Raw genomic sequence first — 16,938 nt, 5'->3', positions numbered from 1 at the left:
CCTCCACTAAAGTGACAGCTGGCTCGACAGGTGCTGCTCTAGCTGTAGTGCGAGCCCTACCTCGGCTTCAGCCTCAGCCTCTCGCATCCCTAACTGGTGGTACTGGTGGTACTGGTGGTACTGGTGACTTCTCGCCCGATCTGACTGAACGTGTCCTCGCCATCTATGAGAGAATAAAAGAGTAAAGGTTCAAACTTTGGAAGTAACAAATCAGCACGACAAGAATGCAAGAAAGTGAACTTTTTCCTAACACTTCGATAGCCTCTTGAAGATAAGTACATATGTCTCCGTATCGATCATCCAAACTCTACTAAACTTTTTCATTACCCGTAGAACCTACAAACCTAGGGCTCTGATACCAATTTGTCACAACCCAAAACTACCAACAGGTCATGATGACGCCTAACGCACTTGTTAGGCAAGCCCAACATAATAATAACGAATTGTAATAACAAAAATGACAAAAATAATACAAGGCTAAATCCATCAACATAACGTAATAGTGTCGATACATAATCAATCCCATAGAACTAGTAAAATGCCAAATAACAATATTGTCTGAATGTAGTACAAAATAAAAGAGACGCCAAGACTGCGGTCGAGATAAAGCTCTACCTCGTCTCTCCGAAGATAACTCTGCAACAAGGCTCAGCTACTGGTGACTCGGTCCAACACCTGGATCTGCACAATTAAGTGTAGAGTATAGCATGATTATAACCGACCCCATGTACTCAACGAGTATCATAGCTAACCTCGGCAAGGTAAAACGAGCAAGAATTATAAATGATACTCGCTAATTACCTGTACTGTTCACAAATCCAACAAGTACAGAACAATAATATGATCAAGTCATGCATCTTAATAGGAACCACTTTGGTGCACAAAATTACTTAACGTACTCTACTCATTCAAAACTCCAGCATATAAAGAAGATATGCAATAAAATTAGGTAAACAACCAAGAAAATTCCATGTAAAGATGAAATACAGTAACTAAATCAAACATTGGCCAGCTATTCCTCAGAATCTCAATAACCGAACCAAACCACTGATTAGCTTTCCTCAAACCGCATGTACACCATCAATACGGAACATGAGAGGATGACCCTAGGGGGATGGATCCATATCCAAACGCTGCACAGACAACTCACATGGTGCAGGGATAACTCGCGTGCTAATAATATCAACTGCACGGACAACTCCCGTGCCAATATCAAAACCCGTCTGGCGTGGTCACAAGCTCAATATCACAATTCGCCCGGCATAGTCATAGGCTCAATATCACAATATGCCCGTTGTGGTCACAAGCTCAATATCACAATCAGCCCGGCATGGTCACAGGCTCAATATCACAATCCGCCCGGCGTGGTCACAGGCTACCAGTCCAATCCATTTCACACAGAAAATAGATATACAAGAATACATGTACATAATCAATGAACATCAAATTTCATTCTCCTGGACTGGTATAAGTGAGATGCTAAGGTGTATGCATGTGCAAAGTATTGTATCACAGCTCAATCAAGCAAAAATATCATGAAAGTAGTGATTATCAGGTTCAATCAAGAGATTAACCTTTATGTAACCTCAAACATATCTCAAATAGCTCACGACAGGGGTACAAATAAAAGAAACATTAAAGCATTAAGCTTAGCAACAATTCAAGTCATATCATAGCCTAAGCACTACCACAATCATGAATAGTACCTTGGTGCACGCACATGGGCTCAACCCCACACATGTGCACCACTAATAGCACGTAGCTATCACAAATAACTCAGAAAACTAGTGCATCAACCAAGTTTAGGTAAGATACTTACCTCAAGCAAGCTAAATCAGTATTCTACGAAGCTCTTCCTGCGTGAATCAACCTTCGAACCGCTCGAATCTAGGCAAAATAACATTATATCATCAATAAAAACCAAAGGAAACAATTCCAAATAATAAAGCTAAGATCTTGAATCAATTATGCAAAGTCAACCCTGGGCTTGCACCCCAAAACTCGACAAAACTCATAAGTTCTGAACATACATTTCGATACGAGTCAAAATATATGTATTTCATCCAATTACAACCTCAAAGCGACACTCAAATCATCAAATCTCACTCTCCATATTCATAGTCCAAAAATCCCAAATCCCATTTATAATTCATATAAGTTAGGTGTAATAATCTATGGGTAAACAATATCCAATACCAAAATCAAGTAAGGATCACTTACCCCTTCAATTGTGATGGAAAGCCCTCCAAAAATCGCCTTCAGCTGAGCTCCATAACTCAAAAATGAGAAAATAGCCAAACCTCCGAAATATAAACCTGTTAGTGATTCCACATCTGTGATGTTGCTTCTGTGGTCCATTCCTCGCATCTGCGAGGTCTACTAAATAATCCGACCAACCGAACCTGTGGTCGCCTAGCTGCATCTGCGTTCGCATTTCTGCGCCTTTAACATTGCAGATGCAATTTTGCATCTGTGCCCATGCTTTCACTTTTGCGGTCCTAGCCTCCTCAGCCCAGCTTCGCTTCTGCGGTCCCATATCCTTATTTGTGGACTCACACCTGCGGCCCTTCCTTCGCAGGTGCAAAAATACCAGAAATCAGAAACCTTCAGCAATCCAACATAGTCAAAAAATGATTCAGAATCAATCAAAAACACACCCGAGGCCCCCCGGACCCCGTCCAATCACACTGACCAATCTCAAAATATAACATGGACTTACTCAATGCCTCAAACCACACCAAACAACATCAGAACCACGAATTGCACCTCAATTCAAGCCTAAGGAACTAATCCAAATTTAAAAATTCAAAACTAGCTCCCTATCTTGGGCTCTATCACAAGATCTGGAGTATCAAAGAAGTGTGAAAATCAAAGACATTTTTTCAAGATTGAAGGATTCTCCGTACAGTGCGATTCTGGCAAACAGTGATGTCGTTGCACCTTTATGGCCATAACTCCACCATCCGGTGGAGAAACTCCACTCGACCAGACTCATAAAAAGTGCCCTGACAATAAGCACAAACCCCAACTGGGCTCCACCTAACAAATCTAACCCAGCTGCTACAGATTTCAATTTGAGTGGAGATATCACTGTAGCAAAAATCGCCTGGGATTTTCTGAAAATCCCTAGTTAATTTTTGGGTCAAATCTTGGAACTCCAAGCAGTGGAGATTTTTTTTCACCTAAAGAGCTATCATTCCACCAAATTTCAGATCATTCCACCGTCAGAATCATCATCCCCAATCAACTGAATATCTCCGATGAGCACCAGTTGGTCGTGCATGGTGATACTATTTCTGCAGGTAAGGAGAATGTGTCCAATCCATCTCCACCTGACTTCAATGGTTCAATTGCCAAAACATTGCAAAAAATGATCTATGCAATTAATGATCCACCACCTGTTTGAGGAAATGCAAAATCTACTTCTACTAACTTAATTGTGGTACAAAGTGATGAAGATGTTTCTATCCCATTAAAGCATCCTCACACTCAATCGAGTAGCATTCCCACTCTACCAGGTAACAGTCCAAGTCAAAACAATAACTTGAATCCATTACTTCTTGCTACTGGTTTAGCCATTATAGATGCTTAGTCTAGAGAAGAAGCACCTAAAGTCTCACCATCACAACAACCGCAACAAAACCCAAACCATCACACTGTTAACCCCTTTACCACACAACCATAGGTAGAAAACAAAAATGCACCAACACCATCCTCTGTACCAAGAAACTAGCATAACACCACCAAAAACACCCTTCCTAAAGTGTCATCCAACTTTGACAAACCCGGGCACACCAAAGCCTCCATACCGCAGCCAACAATCAAACAAACTCAACCCATCACCAACACCAAAAGCCAAACTTAAGACCCTATCCCTAAGGCCAAACAACTGCACAACTCCTCTGCCCCACCACCACCCATAGTCACTCACTCATATGTAACCAAATTGAGAGCAAGACATGAAGCAAAAATTGAACCGATAGAGTTCACACCACCTAGGATCACAACAAAGCAAGGTCAACCGGTTGTGATCTTCAGCAGAAGTGACTATATGGTCAAGCTTGCAGGCAGGTGGAAATACATAATTGTTGGAAAGTTCTCCAATACCATGCCTAGAATGGAGGTTATTAGAAAAAGATTTGTCACTCAAATTGAATTGAAAGGTGGAGTAAAGATAGCACACTTCAATGCTAGGACTGTCTATATAGACCTACACAATGAATATGATCACGTCACTGTATGGACTAGGCAATTTATGTACATATAGGGCCAAATGATGAAGCTTGAAGCCTAGACACCTGCCTTCAATCCAACTGAAGACTCTCCTGTAATTCCACGGTGAGTTTCCATCCCTGAACTACCTTGGCATTTCTATTACATGGAGATCCTTACAGTGATGCTATCTTCTATTGGGAAAGCTTTACACTTAGACCTAGCTTCATTTCAAAAAACAAGAGGAAGTGTGGCCAAAGTCAAGATGCAGATTGATCTTACAAAACCTAGACTACATCATGTGTGGTTAGGACTTGATGAGAACCAAGATGTAAATGGTGATGGACAATGGCTGGAAGTACAATATTGAAACACTCCTGATTACTGCATGTATTGCAAACACTTGAACCATACTCCAGCGTCCTGTCCAGGTAGAATCAAAGATGAAGAAAATAAAAGAAAAAAGGACTCTGTCACACAGGAAGGCATCAAGGAAAGCCAACAGCAATAAAATCTTTCTGGGGCAGCATCAATAAGCCAGAACCAAGGGCATCAACAAAAATAACATCAACATAAAGAAGTCAGTACTGCACCTCAATAAAGCCCTCAGGAATACCAAACATCAGGGGTCATTCCCTCAAACAATGAATTGAAAAATCAGAAAAGAAATCATTTCAAGGAACTGCAATAGCAGAACAAGGAGCAACATCAAATATATGTACCAAAGCAAACCTCATATCACCACCAGTTGATGCACTCAAATAAGCAGTATCAGGTAATTGAGAACTCCAAACAACAGAAGGCTAAAATAGATATGACAGCCTCTACCTCTATTAATCCTCCAATTGCACTGGAGAATGATGCTGATTTTGTGGCTCAGAATCCTCTCTCTTCCCATTCCTTTGTTAATGTTGTGAATACAGCCAAAGTTATTAGAGTAAAGGAGAATTGGAAGGAAAAAACCTTAACCATGAAGGATAGGGATCCAAAAGGGGTGGGTATTCCTCATGTTTTGTATGAGTGTGCTCTAGCACCATTGATTGGCCATAGGAATGACTCTACAACCCCTGTTACCATTGGTACACAATCAGATAAAACATGTTGAACTTGGTAAAATTATTCAGCTTACAATCGTGTATGCCAAACGTAAACCAGCATTGAGAGCTCCACTCTGGGAGAATCTCAGATATAGGTCTATCATTTTCAATATTACTTGGTGTGTAATTGGGGATTTCAATGTAATTGCTTCCATTGGGGAAAAGATTGTGGGAATTCCCTACTAGATGAACAGAAGCATTGACTTTCTAAGCATGATTGAGAACTGTGGTCTGACTGACCTGGGCTTCTATGGACCTAGATACACTTGGTCTAATGGAAGTGGTATATGCTCTATTGTGTGGAAAAGATTGGACAGAGGTTTAGTTAATGACAATTGGCTAAGCATCTTTCCTGCAACTACCATCACTCACTTGGCTTCAACTGGTTCAGATCATTCTCCTCTTCTGATGGAGATAAATGTGAGACAAGACTCAATCAAGAAATACTTTAGATTCCTCAATTGTTGGGTGAAAAATAAATCATTTATGCCTCTAGTTCAGGAAGTGTGGAATGGTCCTATCAATGGAAGTGCTATGTGGATCTTTCACCAAAAGCTCAAGGCTCTTTCTAGTGCTTTGAGTAAATGGTCCAGACAAAAATATGGTGACATCTTTCAGAAACCCAAAGAATTTGAACAAAAGGTCAAAGAAGCAGAAGAAATATGGGCAACATCCAATGATCCTGGTGACAGACAGAATCTGCATGATTTATAAGCTCAATACACCAGACGCTTGAAATTAGAAGAAGAAGTTCTGAAACAAAAAAACTCAGTTGCAATGGTTCAAGGATGGTGATGCCAATTCCAAATATTTTCATAGCTTGATAAGGGGTAGAAGAAGAAAGCTTTATATTCACAAAATCAAGGATGAAGATAGGGATTTGATCCAGGGTGATGAAGTAATAGGTGAAGTTGCTTGCAACTACTTTGAAAAACTTTTACTGAACAAGGAGGCCTAATTAGAGAAGATCTTCTCTATTGTATCCCTACCATGATCACTCTAGAAGACAACACAAATCTAACCAAGGATCCTACTTTAAGTGAACTAAAGGAAGTTGTTTTCTCCATGAACCCAAATAGCGCAGCTGGACCAGATGGAATGAATGGAAAATTCTACCAAGCCTGCTGGGATGTTATCAAAAATGATTTGCTCAATATGGTTCTTGACTTCTTTGGAGGTAGTGACATGCCTATATATATTTATATGAAAATGCCTGCCTGGTCCTTCTTCCAAAAGTTGAATTTCCCAACTCTTTCACTAAATTCAGACCTATTAGCCTAAGAAACTTCATCAACAAGATCATTTCCAAGCTAATTTGTTCCAAGCTTGCACCAATCCTACCAAACATCATATTTTCCAACCAGTCTGGTTTTGTTAGAGGAAGAAGTATCTCTGAAAATATCATGCTAGCACAGGAAATTTTCCAAGGCATTAAGAAACAAAATGCAATCCAATGTTGTTATCAAGCTTGATATGGCAAAGGCCTATGACATAGTGTCTTGGAGTTTTACATGAATCATGCTTAGAAGAATGGGGTTCAATGAGATGATCCGTCTTCATTATTGGGGCAAAACTACTCTCCAGAATGCTCAACAATCTCCACAATGACCAGTTCTTCAATGGTTTTTACATAGAAAAAAGGGGTCCTCAAGTCAACCGTTTGAGCTTTGTAGATGATATTATCATATTCACATCAGGCAGCAGGGTATCCTTACAGAAGTTTATGAGAATTTTAGGGGACTATGAGAATAATTCTGGCTAGTTGATAAACAAGGCTAAAATCCATTTCATGACTCCCACTTGTGTTTTCCACTACAATATTTCTAAAATCTCTTAAATCACTAGTTTTACTAGGAAAGAATCACCAATCACATACCTTGGATGCCCCATCTACATTGGAAGAAAAAGAATTCTACACTTCAATGGATTGATATCCAAAATAGTGAGCAGAATCAGAGGATGGCACAGCAAAATGCTTTCTTATGGAGAAAGAGCTACTTTGATCAAATATGTGTTGCAATCCCTCCCCATTCACCTACTATAAGCTATTTCACCACCCAAAACTGTCATGAAATAGCTGGAAAGACTGACTGCTAATTTTTTCTAGGGCATGGTGATGGATAAAAACAAATACCATTGGGCTTCGTGTGAGAAGCTATCATATCCACAAGAGGAAGGGGGTGTTGGTTTTAGAACTGTGGCTGATGTTTGTAAGGCTATGGAATTCAAACAATCATGGAATTTTAGAACAAAGTAGTCTTTGTGGAGCACCTTCTTGCTAGCCAAATACTGCAAGAGATCATACCCAATCTCAAAGAAATAGCACTCTGGCCAATCACAAACTTGGAAGAAAATGATGTGTAATAAGAAAGAAACAGAACCACACATAAACTGTAGGCTATATTTAGGAAATGCAAGTTTTTGGTGGGATAATTGGTTGGGAACATATCCTTTAGCAAGCTACAGAAATGAGTAAGGAAGGCCAGGAAACATCACTGTCTCTCAATTCTGGGATTCTGGAAAATGGGATCTTCAGAAGCTCTACAACCAAGCCCCAGTCCACAAAATATCTGATATCACTCAGATCCCAATTCATTTTTCTGCTCACACCCCTGATAAACCTATATGGGTACCAACTACCTCTGGTAAATTCACTTGTGCTTCAGCATGGGAAGAAGTTATAAAGAAGAAACAGATCCTCTTCACCAACAAGATGACATGGCACAAGAGAATCCCCTTTAAATGGTCCTTTTGTATATGGAGAGCCCTCAGAAATAAATTGCCCAATGATGATAGGATCATTTACTTTGGTCAACCTATTGTCACTAGATATGTGTTGTATCAAACCTCAAGCTGAATCAGTAGATCACATTTTCACTTTGGACCACTTTGATAAGGCAATATGGAGGCAACTCAAAGGTCCAGCTGGCTTTTCTTTCCAAGCCATACCTCTTAGATTGCTTTTGATGAAATGGTGAATGCAGAAGAGCAGGAATGATGCACAAAAACTTCTCCTAGATATTCTTCCAATTATCATTTGCTAGAACCTTTGGAAAAATATATGCAGTGCTAAATATGGCTCCAAGCAATCATCTATGATTAGAGTTCTACTCTCCATCAACTCTGACATCAACCTTTTCCTCATAGCCACTTATCATTCTTTTCACTAGCCTCTTCATTGGAATGAACTTTACTCCACAATTGAAATAATGCAACATCACATATGCACATCACATGTGACCTGGTACATACTTGAGGATGGATTTGTCAAGCTAAACAGTGATGGCAGTGCCCTCAACAATCCAGGCAAAATTGGTGTAGGAGAAATTATTAGAGATCAACTGGGGAGATTTATCCATGCCATAGCAAGTCCACTTGGAGAAGGAACCAATAACATGGTAGAAATTGAAACAACCATTATTGGCATGAAGTGGTGCCTGGAGAATTGCCACTTTAAAGTGAATTTAGAAGCTAACTCTGCACTACTTGTTCATTAGATCAACCATGAATCTAAGCCTCCTTGTAGTTTAGAGATGTACCTCCAGAAACTGATTGACCTATGCTCCCAGTGTCATGAATTAAAATGCTCGCATATTTATAGGGAAGCTAATTGTCCTGCTGATTCTTTATCTAAGATCAGCCATTATCTCCCTCAAATCACTCATTTTGAGAACATTCTTGACCTCCCCAAACAAATCAGAGGTCAAATCAGACTTGACCAAATGAACAGCACAACTTTCAGACATAAGAAAACAAGCAAACTTCAGCCTTCATCAAATCACACTCCCACCTCCAATTTCAATGGATATGGTTGAACATCAGAAATACCTAGGAGCAGACCATATAGTCCAAACACCATAGTTCTGGGGCAGCAATTTCAACCATACCAGCTTGCTCAAACTCTTTAGGAAAAGGACTAGGACACTCTGGTTTCAACTAACAGTTTCCTTCTTTTTTTAGGTAAATCCATTGTTATCCTGCCCTATCTACTGCTTCCTTTCCAGTGTATGGTATGAACTCCTTTGGTACTCTTTCTGTTGGAAATCAATCAGGGGATAGGAGCAGGCATATAGTGCCATCACTATGGGAACACTTGGATTCCAAAACATTACCAACACAAACAAAAGCACCAGCTCCTAAGGACACACACACACACATATACCTTACCTACCCTCTACCAGAAGAAACATAAATAGCAACACCACAAATAACCTCATCACCCATATCTGCAACCCAGGCCCACACCAAATAACCAGGAATCCACTTATACACCACACCATCATCATAAAGCCTCTACCATCCAGTAATCCATATTACCTTCAATGCTTCCGAAAACCAAAACACCACCACCATACAAAAATGTCTTTTTTTCTCTAACCATAGTTTCTCTTTTGCAGGTACCTACAATTTAAAATAATTGACGTACCCTCAATATGTGGTATTACTACTTATAGTGCTCATCCTGTTAAGGGTGTATAAATTGACTAAAGATAGTAGTATCTACAAGATTAAGCATAATCATTTCCGATATCTAATTAAAGGACTCACATCAACTCACCAACACCACCTTCTTGAAATCCATCCTAGCAGCTGGTACCTCCAGAACAAATATACCCCAAGAAATCACAAGAACCTGGGCACATATATCATCACCTCCACTCAGTGTTCAAATAGCAGCAACTCACAAGACTTGCAGCTCATTACTGTCAATACCTGTAATTTCCCAAAGATGAACACTGACCAACCCAAGCACCCTTTTATTTCTAACTTGTTTGTTATTTTTTTGCAGGTACAAGACACAAATTATTGATGCACTTGCAAAGTGTGGTATTAGCATCTCAAATGCTCAATATGTTGTAAGTGTACCAATCACCTTGGACCTGTCACAAGGATCCTGCAAATTTGTCACAACAGACAAACACTTTTGGCAGGATCCTTCAGAGAACCCTCAAATTTTTCAACCCATCTACATATCTTGTTACACCAACATACAGCTCTCAAAAGGACACTACTACACAAACCAGGACCTCAACACCTAGCCACCAACATCCAGCACCTTATTCTTTAACTCACCAACAGAAAGTTTCTGCCCAAATGGATACTTTCAGACACTAGCACCAACCTGCTTCCTCTGCAGGCACTCAGCAGGACACACCTAGGGGCCCAAACCTAGTTATCCTGCACTTTCCTATCAACTCACAGAAGAAGAAGAAGAAGTTTACAGGATGTATTAGCTCACTTAGCTTCAGGTCACCAGTTAAACCTGCCTGCTCCAAAGTATTCTGATGAAAGAAGTAGGAATTTGCTCATTCTCTTCTATCGAACATATCATTCAGCAGCAGCAGTTCTGCCAGTTACATGGGTCATTTTGATAACTATCTTCAACTTGGCTTTATTTTGCCTCAATATCAGAGCCAAGTTGAAGATAGTTTATAGCACACTTGTCTGTTTTTTGCCATAATCCATAGGAGAAATCTACATTTACTCTAGATGTAGTTCTTGTTGTATATGGAAGATGACCTTCCTACTCATCTATTTAGTTGATTTAGGATCATTTGTGTATTTTTGTATAGTTGACCTAGACTCACTTCACATTGTTTTTGTATATACAATTGTCTATCACTTAAGAATAGGCAATTGGTACATCATCATAGGTCTAACTCATCAAATTTCAGGATTCACTTGGTCCTCATGCTTAGAGGACCAAGTGTATATCTGTCATAATTTTGATGGTTCATGTACCCTCCTTTGTTGTACTTTACTTTTATGAAAACTAACCCTAGGCCCAACTCCTAGTGGAATTTAATTTAAAAATAAAATCCAAAACCTAAGTCGAACATGGCTAAACAATTCAGAATGACCTCAAATTTTTCATGCAAGTCCCATATGACACAATAGACCTATTCCAACTTCCGAAACCAAAATTTGAACCTGATATCAAAAAAGTCAACTCCCAGTCAAACCTATTAACCTTCCAACCTTCAACTTTCCAACTTTCACCAATCAGAACCAAAATGATATAGTAACCTCCAAATCTAAATTCCGACATATGCATATGTCCAAAATCATAATACGAAGCCATTAGATCCATAAAAATACCATTCCGGAGTCGTCTATACAAAAGTCAAACTCCATTCAACTATTATAACTTAATCATCTAGCCTCGGGACTAAGTATCTCAATTCAATCTAAAACTTTCCCAAAACCAAATCAACCAGCCTGACAAGTCCCGAAATCACAAATACCTATATGTAAAGCATCAAATGGGGGGGGAGGGGAGGGGACAGGGTTAAAATACTCAAAATGACCGGCCGGGTCATTACATCTTGCTAGTCTAGAACTTACTTTGTGTGTGAGTCGAAGTGAGAGTCTAGGAGAAGATATAGGCATTTATTTATCTACCATTTAGCCTATTTGCCTACCAGTGCTAATATTATCTGTAGTAAGATCTTTTGAGCCTATAGATATTTTTTTGATATCCACATTACAAGTCGAATACCTTTTTATTCATAATCATATCTTGTTAATCTTTTACCTCTGAAAGTACTAAAGTCACTAGAAGAGTAAAGAAAGAGATATGATAGATTTCAAGTGGAACCATAGAAAAACCGATAAAGTGCACTTGTGTATAAAAGGACTACTAGTACAAACACAAAATTAAGGAGATTGTGAAAATAAGAGAAAAGAAAGAGGATAAAAAGAAAAGAAAAAAAAAAGACACCTCCCATATTTTTATCCGGGCAGGTGAATATCTAAGGGATGATATTCTTAAAGAAGGACCTAATTGTTTATGATTTCATGCAAGGCGTTCGAAGTGGTTATGTTAGGAAGGTGCTTAAGAATGAAGTGTAGTATATTAAAAGTACTTAGAAGAGTGAGTTACTATTTTTTGAAATATTTGCAACTCGTCCCTTAGCCTACATTACGACCAATAAAGTCCTATTTGATTCTAGACTTTGCAAGCTTAGATTAGTCTAGTCTTAAACTACGGACAAACCTATGGTGCAAAACTTGAATGGCATAAGAGTCGCTTTGAGAGAGTGAGTAAATTCTTTCGATATGTAAGCGTTAAATTGTACTTGATTTCATTTTCGAGTGTGCGGCCTGATACTTTTGTTTTAGTTTTCTGTGAGGACACATGATTTGCAAAGGATTAGTAAAGTCCTTGAATTTTGAGTTGGCATAGGAAGCGAGTCATAGAGAGGAATGTATTGGAGTTGTCTTTTGAGAATAGGATATTAGAAGAAGTCGCACAAATATTTAAACAGTCTTAGCATGATTTAAAACTTGAGAAAAAGTATGAACATTGCTTATGCTGGCTTTTAAGCATCGATATAAATCATTATATTGGTGTGATGCGTGAGTATATTTTGAAATGTGCTTCTTGCCGGCTCACTTAATTTGAAAGTTGCTCAAGGACGACCAAGAGTTTAAGTGTGGGGCGTTGATAAATGGTGATATATATATATATATATATATATATATATATATATATATATATATATAGGTATAATTTTATTTTACAACGTAAAGGATCGTGGGAGATTTCATGGTTATTAGAGTAAATTCTTCTTATTACATATTTCTTATGTGTAGGAGAAAGTTTGATGAAAATATAGCAACAGAAGATGATTTGATGCGAAATGGAGGGCGAAGAAGCAAGGAAAGAAACAAGCTAATTGCTTCTGCAAGTTCAAGCTCCGCACGATCTTGCACAAAACATACGAGTCCAAGTGTGCGGACAAGCGCACGAGAAAAAAGGATAAAGCTGGAGGAGCTCGCCCATGGCCTCAGAGGAAGTAGACGAGCCCTCTAGTTTTTCTATCTGATTTTGGATTGCATTGGACGGCTCTCCACCCAACCTAGGTCATATAAATACACTCTAAAATTATTTTTGAGAGAGACACAACATATTTGGAGGCAAGGATACGCTAGGAGTAAGGCAGAAGATTCGACAACGAATTTTTCCTTTCTGGTTTCTATTTTTCATTGTTGGTTATGAATTTTAGCATTGTATTTTTACATACTATTATGATTAGCTAATTCTTATTATCTAGAGTTTTAATAGAATCTTTCAAAGGATGAATTCTTGTTATTTTTTAATTTTATTTAGCTTTTGAATTTCTCTATTTGTCTAACTACGTGCTTATTTAAGTTGATTGAATGATCATCAATTAATTGTGCCTATTTATTATGTGTTGCTCGAGAGAGAATGCATATTTAGTTAATTTTTGAACACTGTCACTCCCTATATATATAAGAGATCAATACAACGGGTTTAAAAGTAAGATTAGAGATAACAAAGTTTTAGCGTAATTGTAGTAAGATGTGAAAAATGGTCAGCTAGAATAGTTCGAGAAAATACATCTAGTAAATTATTATTATTTCTCGAGAAAGAGTTATAGTAAGTTGAATGCTCATTATAAGTAGAGGATAAATCACCGAGATTATAGATAATGTAGCGAGAAGGATTTCGAAGATTGGAAAAATCATAATTGTAGGCCTCATTTAGTACTTTAATACTTGTTAATTAATTAGTTAAAAATAAAAAAATCTTAATCTTTATAATTTAGAGAATTGTTAGTACTTGTCTTCTTAGTGAGAGTGAACAGTTATAGCTAAACCTTAATTTACTGTGGGATTCGACTCAGACTAGAATATATTTACAGTGATCGCTTAGTCCTTTTTATAAAACATAATTGGCAAGATCACATATTCTTGGCAAAACCACTAAAGAGATCAAAGTCTCAACTTTCCTCAGTTCAAACTAAGCTCACTACTCTACGACAACTTTATCGTGTTCAATATCCTCCAAACGACACTGATCGATATAAAAAATATTTATGGGGCTAGACAAATTGATTGGACTCATTTTCTAAAAAACACTCTTGGTCAATGGGTTTAAAGACTTGGACCCAAAATGTTTCTGGATTACCTGTGACTCAGTAAGTCCAAATATATAATTAATATTTAAATCAGACTCTAGATAATAATTCAATGACTTGTTTTTCTAATTTGGGAGTTTAGGGCCAAATTTCATAAATTCCCATGTTCAAATCTCATGTTTTGGATGTGAAATCTCAAGTATAATCATGCATAAAATTAGTTTGAATAGATTTCGAACCGTTATATTGATCCAAGATGTGAAATCTTAGCTCAAACCCCCAATCTTGTAGTCCTTTATGCTCAAAGCAACTAAATGGTGTTTAAAAAATCATCACTGATCTTTTATAACCAAGGGTTATCGTGATCGTGAAAGCCCGTGACAATCGTGAAGGTTGAGCATGGTCCGAATCTTCGATCAATATCATGTGACCCCACCCTTGATCCCAAATTTCGGTCAAATGGACTAAGCTCGCGACCATGAGGAATTTTCTACAAAGGTGAGTGTCAAGGCCTCAATCTCACCATGATGGAAATGCTCTCCCCATGATCGCAGATATGCACATGTTCGCAGAATATTATTTATACACAAAATTTTCAGGTTTCAAATAGCCCAAAACACGTCCGAACACCTCATAACTCAACCAAAATCATCCCAACAAGTCACAAATAGTTATACCAACGTATAAACGTAATCAAAACAAAACTTACAATGTAAGTGATCAAAACAATGGATCAGGTTGTATAATTTGATAAAAATATCAAGTATAAATAAGATTTTTTTCTTTTTGAAATATGGCTCTTTGACTGGTCAGTTACCTTTGGATGGACGTATTTGAAATGACTAATAAATAGTAGTTAGAAAATATGTACAATTTATTTTTTAATGTTTGCAAGAAAATAAAGGCTTAATGATAAGCTATGTGAATACGGTTTTGATGATTTGTCGAACTTCATACCGGAACCAGATAGGAACCTGAAATAATCTGTTCCCTTGCGCTTATTGTAACTACTCAGATATCTGGTTTAATTCTCAAAAAAATTAGATAAGGAAACAACACAGGGAACAGATAGGATCAGTTCCTCAGGTCGTCGTACAAGTCAACTCTACAGTTGTTAAAGTTGCATCACTGTACTCGCAACAATACAATTGCACTGTTAAAGCTTGCCAGAGACCGGATATTCCATTTTATCATCTCTCATGACCTCACACATATATAATCAATATGATGTAAGGTTTAATCTTAACACTTACGAACCTAAATATTCATTCTCTCAAGTGTTCAACCGCCTTTGCTCTCTCTAGGTGCATTGAACAACAAAGCATCCACAAAACAAAGGACCATATTCCAGCATTGATTATGTCATGCGTCCTTTAGTATTGTTGTGTCTTTGTCATATGTTATTTACTTGTAATTCCTAGAAAGATTTTCAGAAGCATTTAGTAGGACATCATTTAAACTATTATTGCTTTTGGTTGTTTGGCTGGAGTTAGTCAAGTGTATAGCTTTGTAATAGAGTTATTACAAAGGAGCTTACAATAGAATTATTGTAAGAGGTGAGGGATTAAGAGTTTAATTTCTAGATTGCAATAGGTTGTAATCAGAAGTTTGCTCAGTTAGTGAAGTTGAAATTCTATCAGGATAGGTCGTGATTTTTAATCCCATGAGCTGGGAGTTTTTCACGTAAACATTGTGTGTTCTTTACTTACTGTTATTTGCTGTGAGAATTGATAGAGAACCTGGTTCTCTATATTGTTTGGAGGATCCTTTGTTTCTATCAATTGGTATGAGAGCGAGTTCTTTCTAAATGATTAACACCTAAAAATGATCTTTATGGCTGCTCCACCAAACTTCAAAAAGGACAATCAACCTACAAACCACTAAGATTCAACTGTTAATACCATGGTTGGTGGAAAATAATAACGCATGACTTCATCATGGCTGAGGATTTAGAGTTGTGGGATATGATCTGTGATGGTCCTTTTGTTCCCATGAAAATAATTGGTGAGGGAACAGTAATAGTCCCAAAACCAAGAAAAGAGTACAACGATGCCGATCGAAAAGCTATTGAGAAAAACTTCAGGGTAAAGATGATTCTTATTTGTGGGATTGGACCTGATGAATACAATTGTATCTTAGCTTGTCAGTCTGCAAAGGAGATCTGGGAAGCTCTCCAAACTACCCATGAGGTAACTACTCAAGTTAAGCTGTCTAATATTGATATGCATACTACTGAGTATGAACTTTTCAAGATGAAGGAGAATAAGTCTACTCAGTACATGTACATACGCTTCACCTCCATTATTAATGAGCTTCACTCCCTTGGAGAAGTCATCCCAAGAAACAAACTGGTCCAGAAAATACTCAGTGTATTACCAGGTTCCTATGAAAGTAAAGTGAATGCTATCACAGAAGCCAAGGATCTACAAAAGCTGACCGTTGATGAACTCATTGGAAATATGAAATCCTATGAGATGAAGAAGAAGAAGAAGAAGAAGAAAGATATTGAAAGAAGATAGCATAAAAATGAGAAGAACCTAGTTCTCAAGGCTAATAACAGTGACTCAAGCGGTGATGAGACAGACATGGCCTATCTTACTCGAAGATTCCATAAAATAGTTTGAAGAAAAGGAGTAATTCCCAAGAGAGGAAGCACTAGCAGAAACACCAAAGGAAATATTGCTGCCAAAAGTGCGGAAAGCCAGGACATTTCATCAAAGAATGTCACATTCACATGCAGGACC

General features: G+C 38.0%; 2 protein-coding genes across 2 annotated transcripts; both read left to right on the top strand.

Moving 5' to 3' along the window:
• Nucleotides 1–5,495: 5,495 nt before the first annotated feature.
• LOC104091923 (uncharacterized) lies at nt 5,496–6,023 on the top strand. Its single transcript, XM_009597704.2, has one exon. The coding sequence runs from the start codon at nt 5,496–5,498 to the stop codon at nt 6,021–6,023; it is 528 nt and encodes a 175-aa protein (XP_009595999.2).
• Nucleotides 6,024–16,131: 10,108 nt separating this feature from the next.
• Nucleotides 16,132–16,713, top strand: LOC138895718 (uncharacterized). Its single transcript, XM_070180439.1, has one exon. It carries the CDS (start codon nt 16,132–16,134, stop codon nt 16,711–16,713), a length of 582 nt encoding a protein of 193 aa, XP_070036540.1.
• Nucleotides 16,714–16,938: the final 225 nt, after the last annotated feature.

The sequence above is a fragment of the Nicotiana tomentosiformis genome, chromosome 7 (genome assembly GCF_000390325.3).
Source record: "Nicotiana tomentosiformis chromosome 7, ASM39032v3, whole genome shotgun sequence".
NCBI lineage: Eukaryota > Viridiplantae > Streptophyta > Magnoliopsida > Solanales > Solanaceae > Nicotiana > Nicotiana tomentosiformis.
This window is presented reverse-complemented; position numbering and strand designations above follow the sequence as displayed.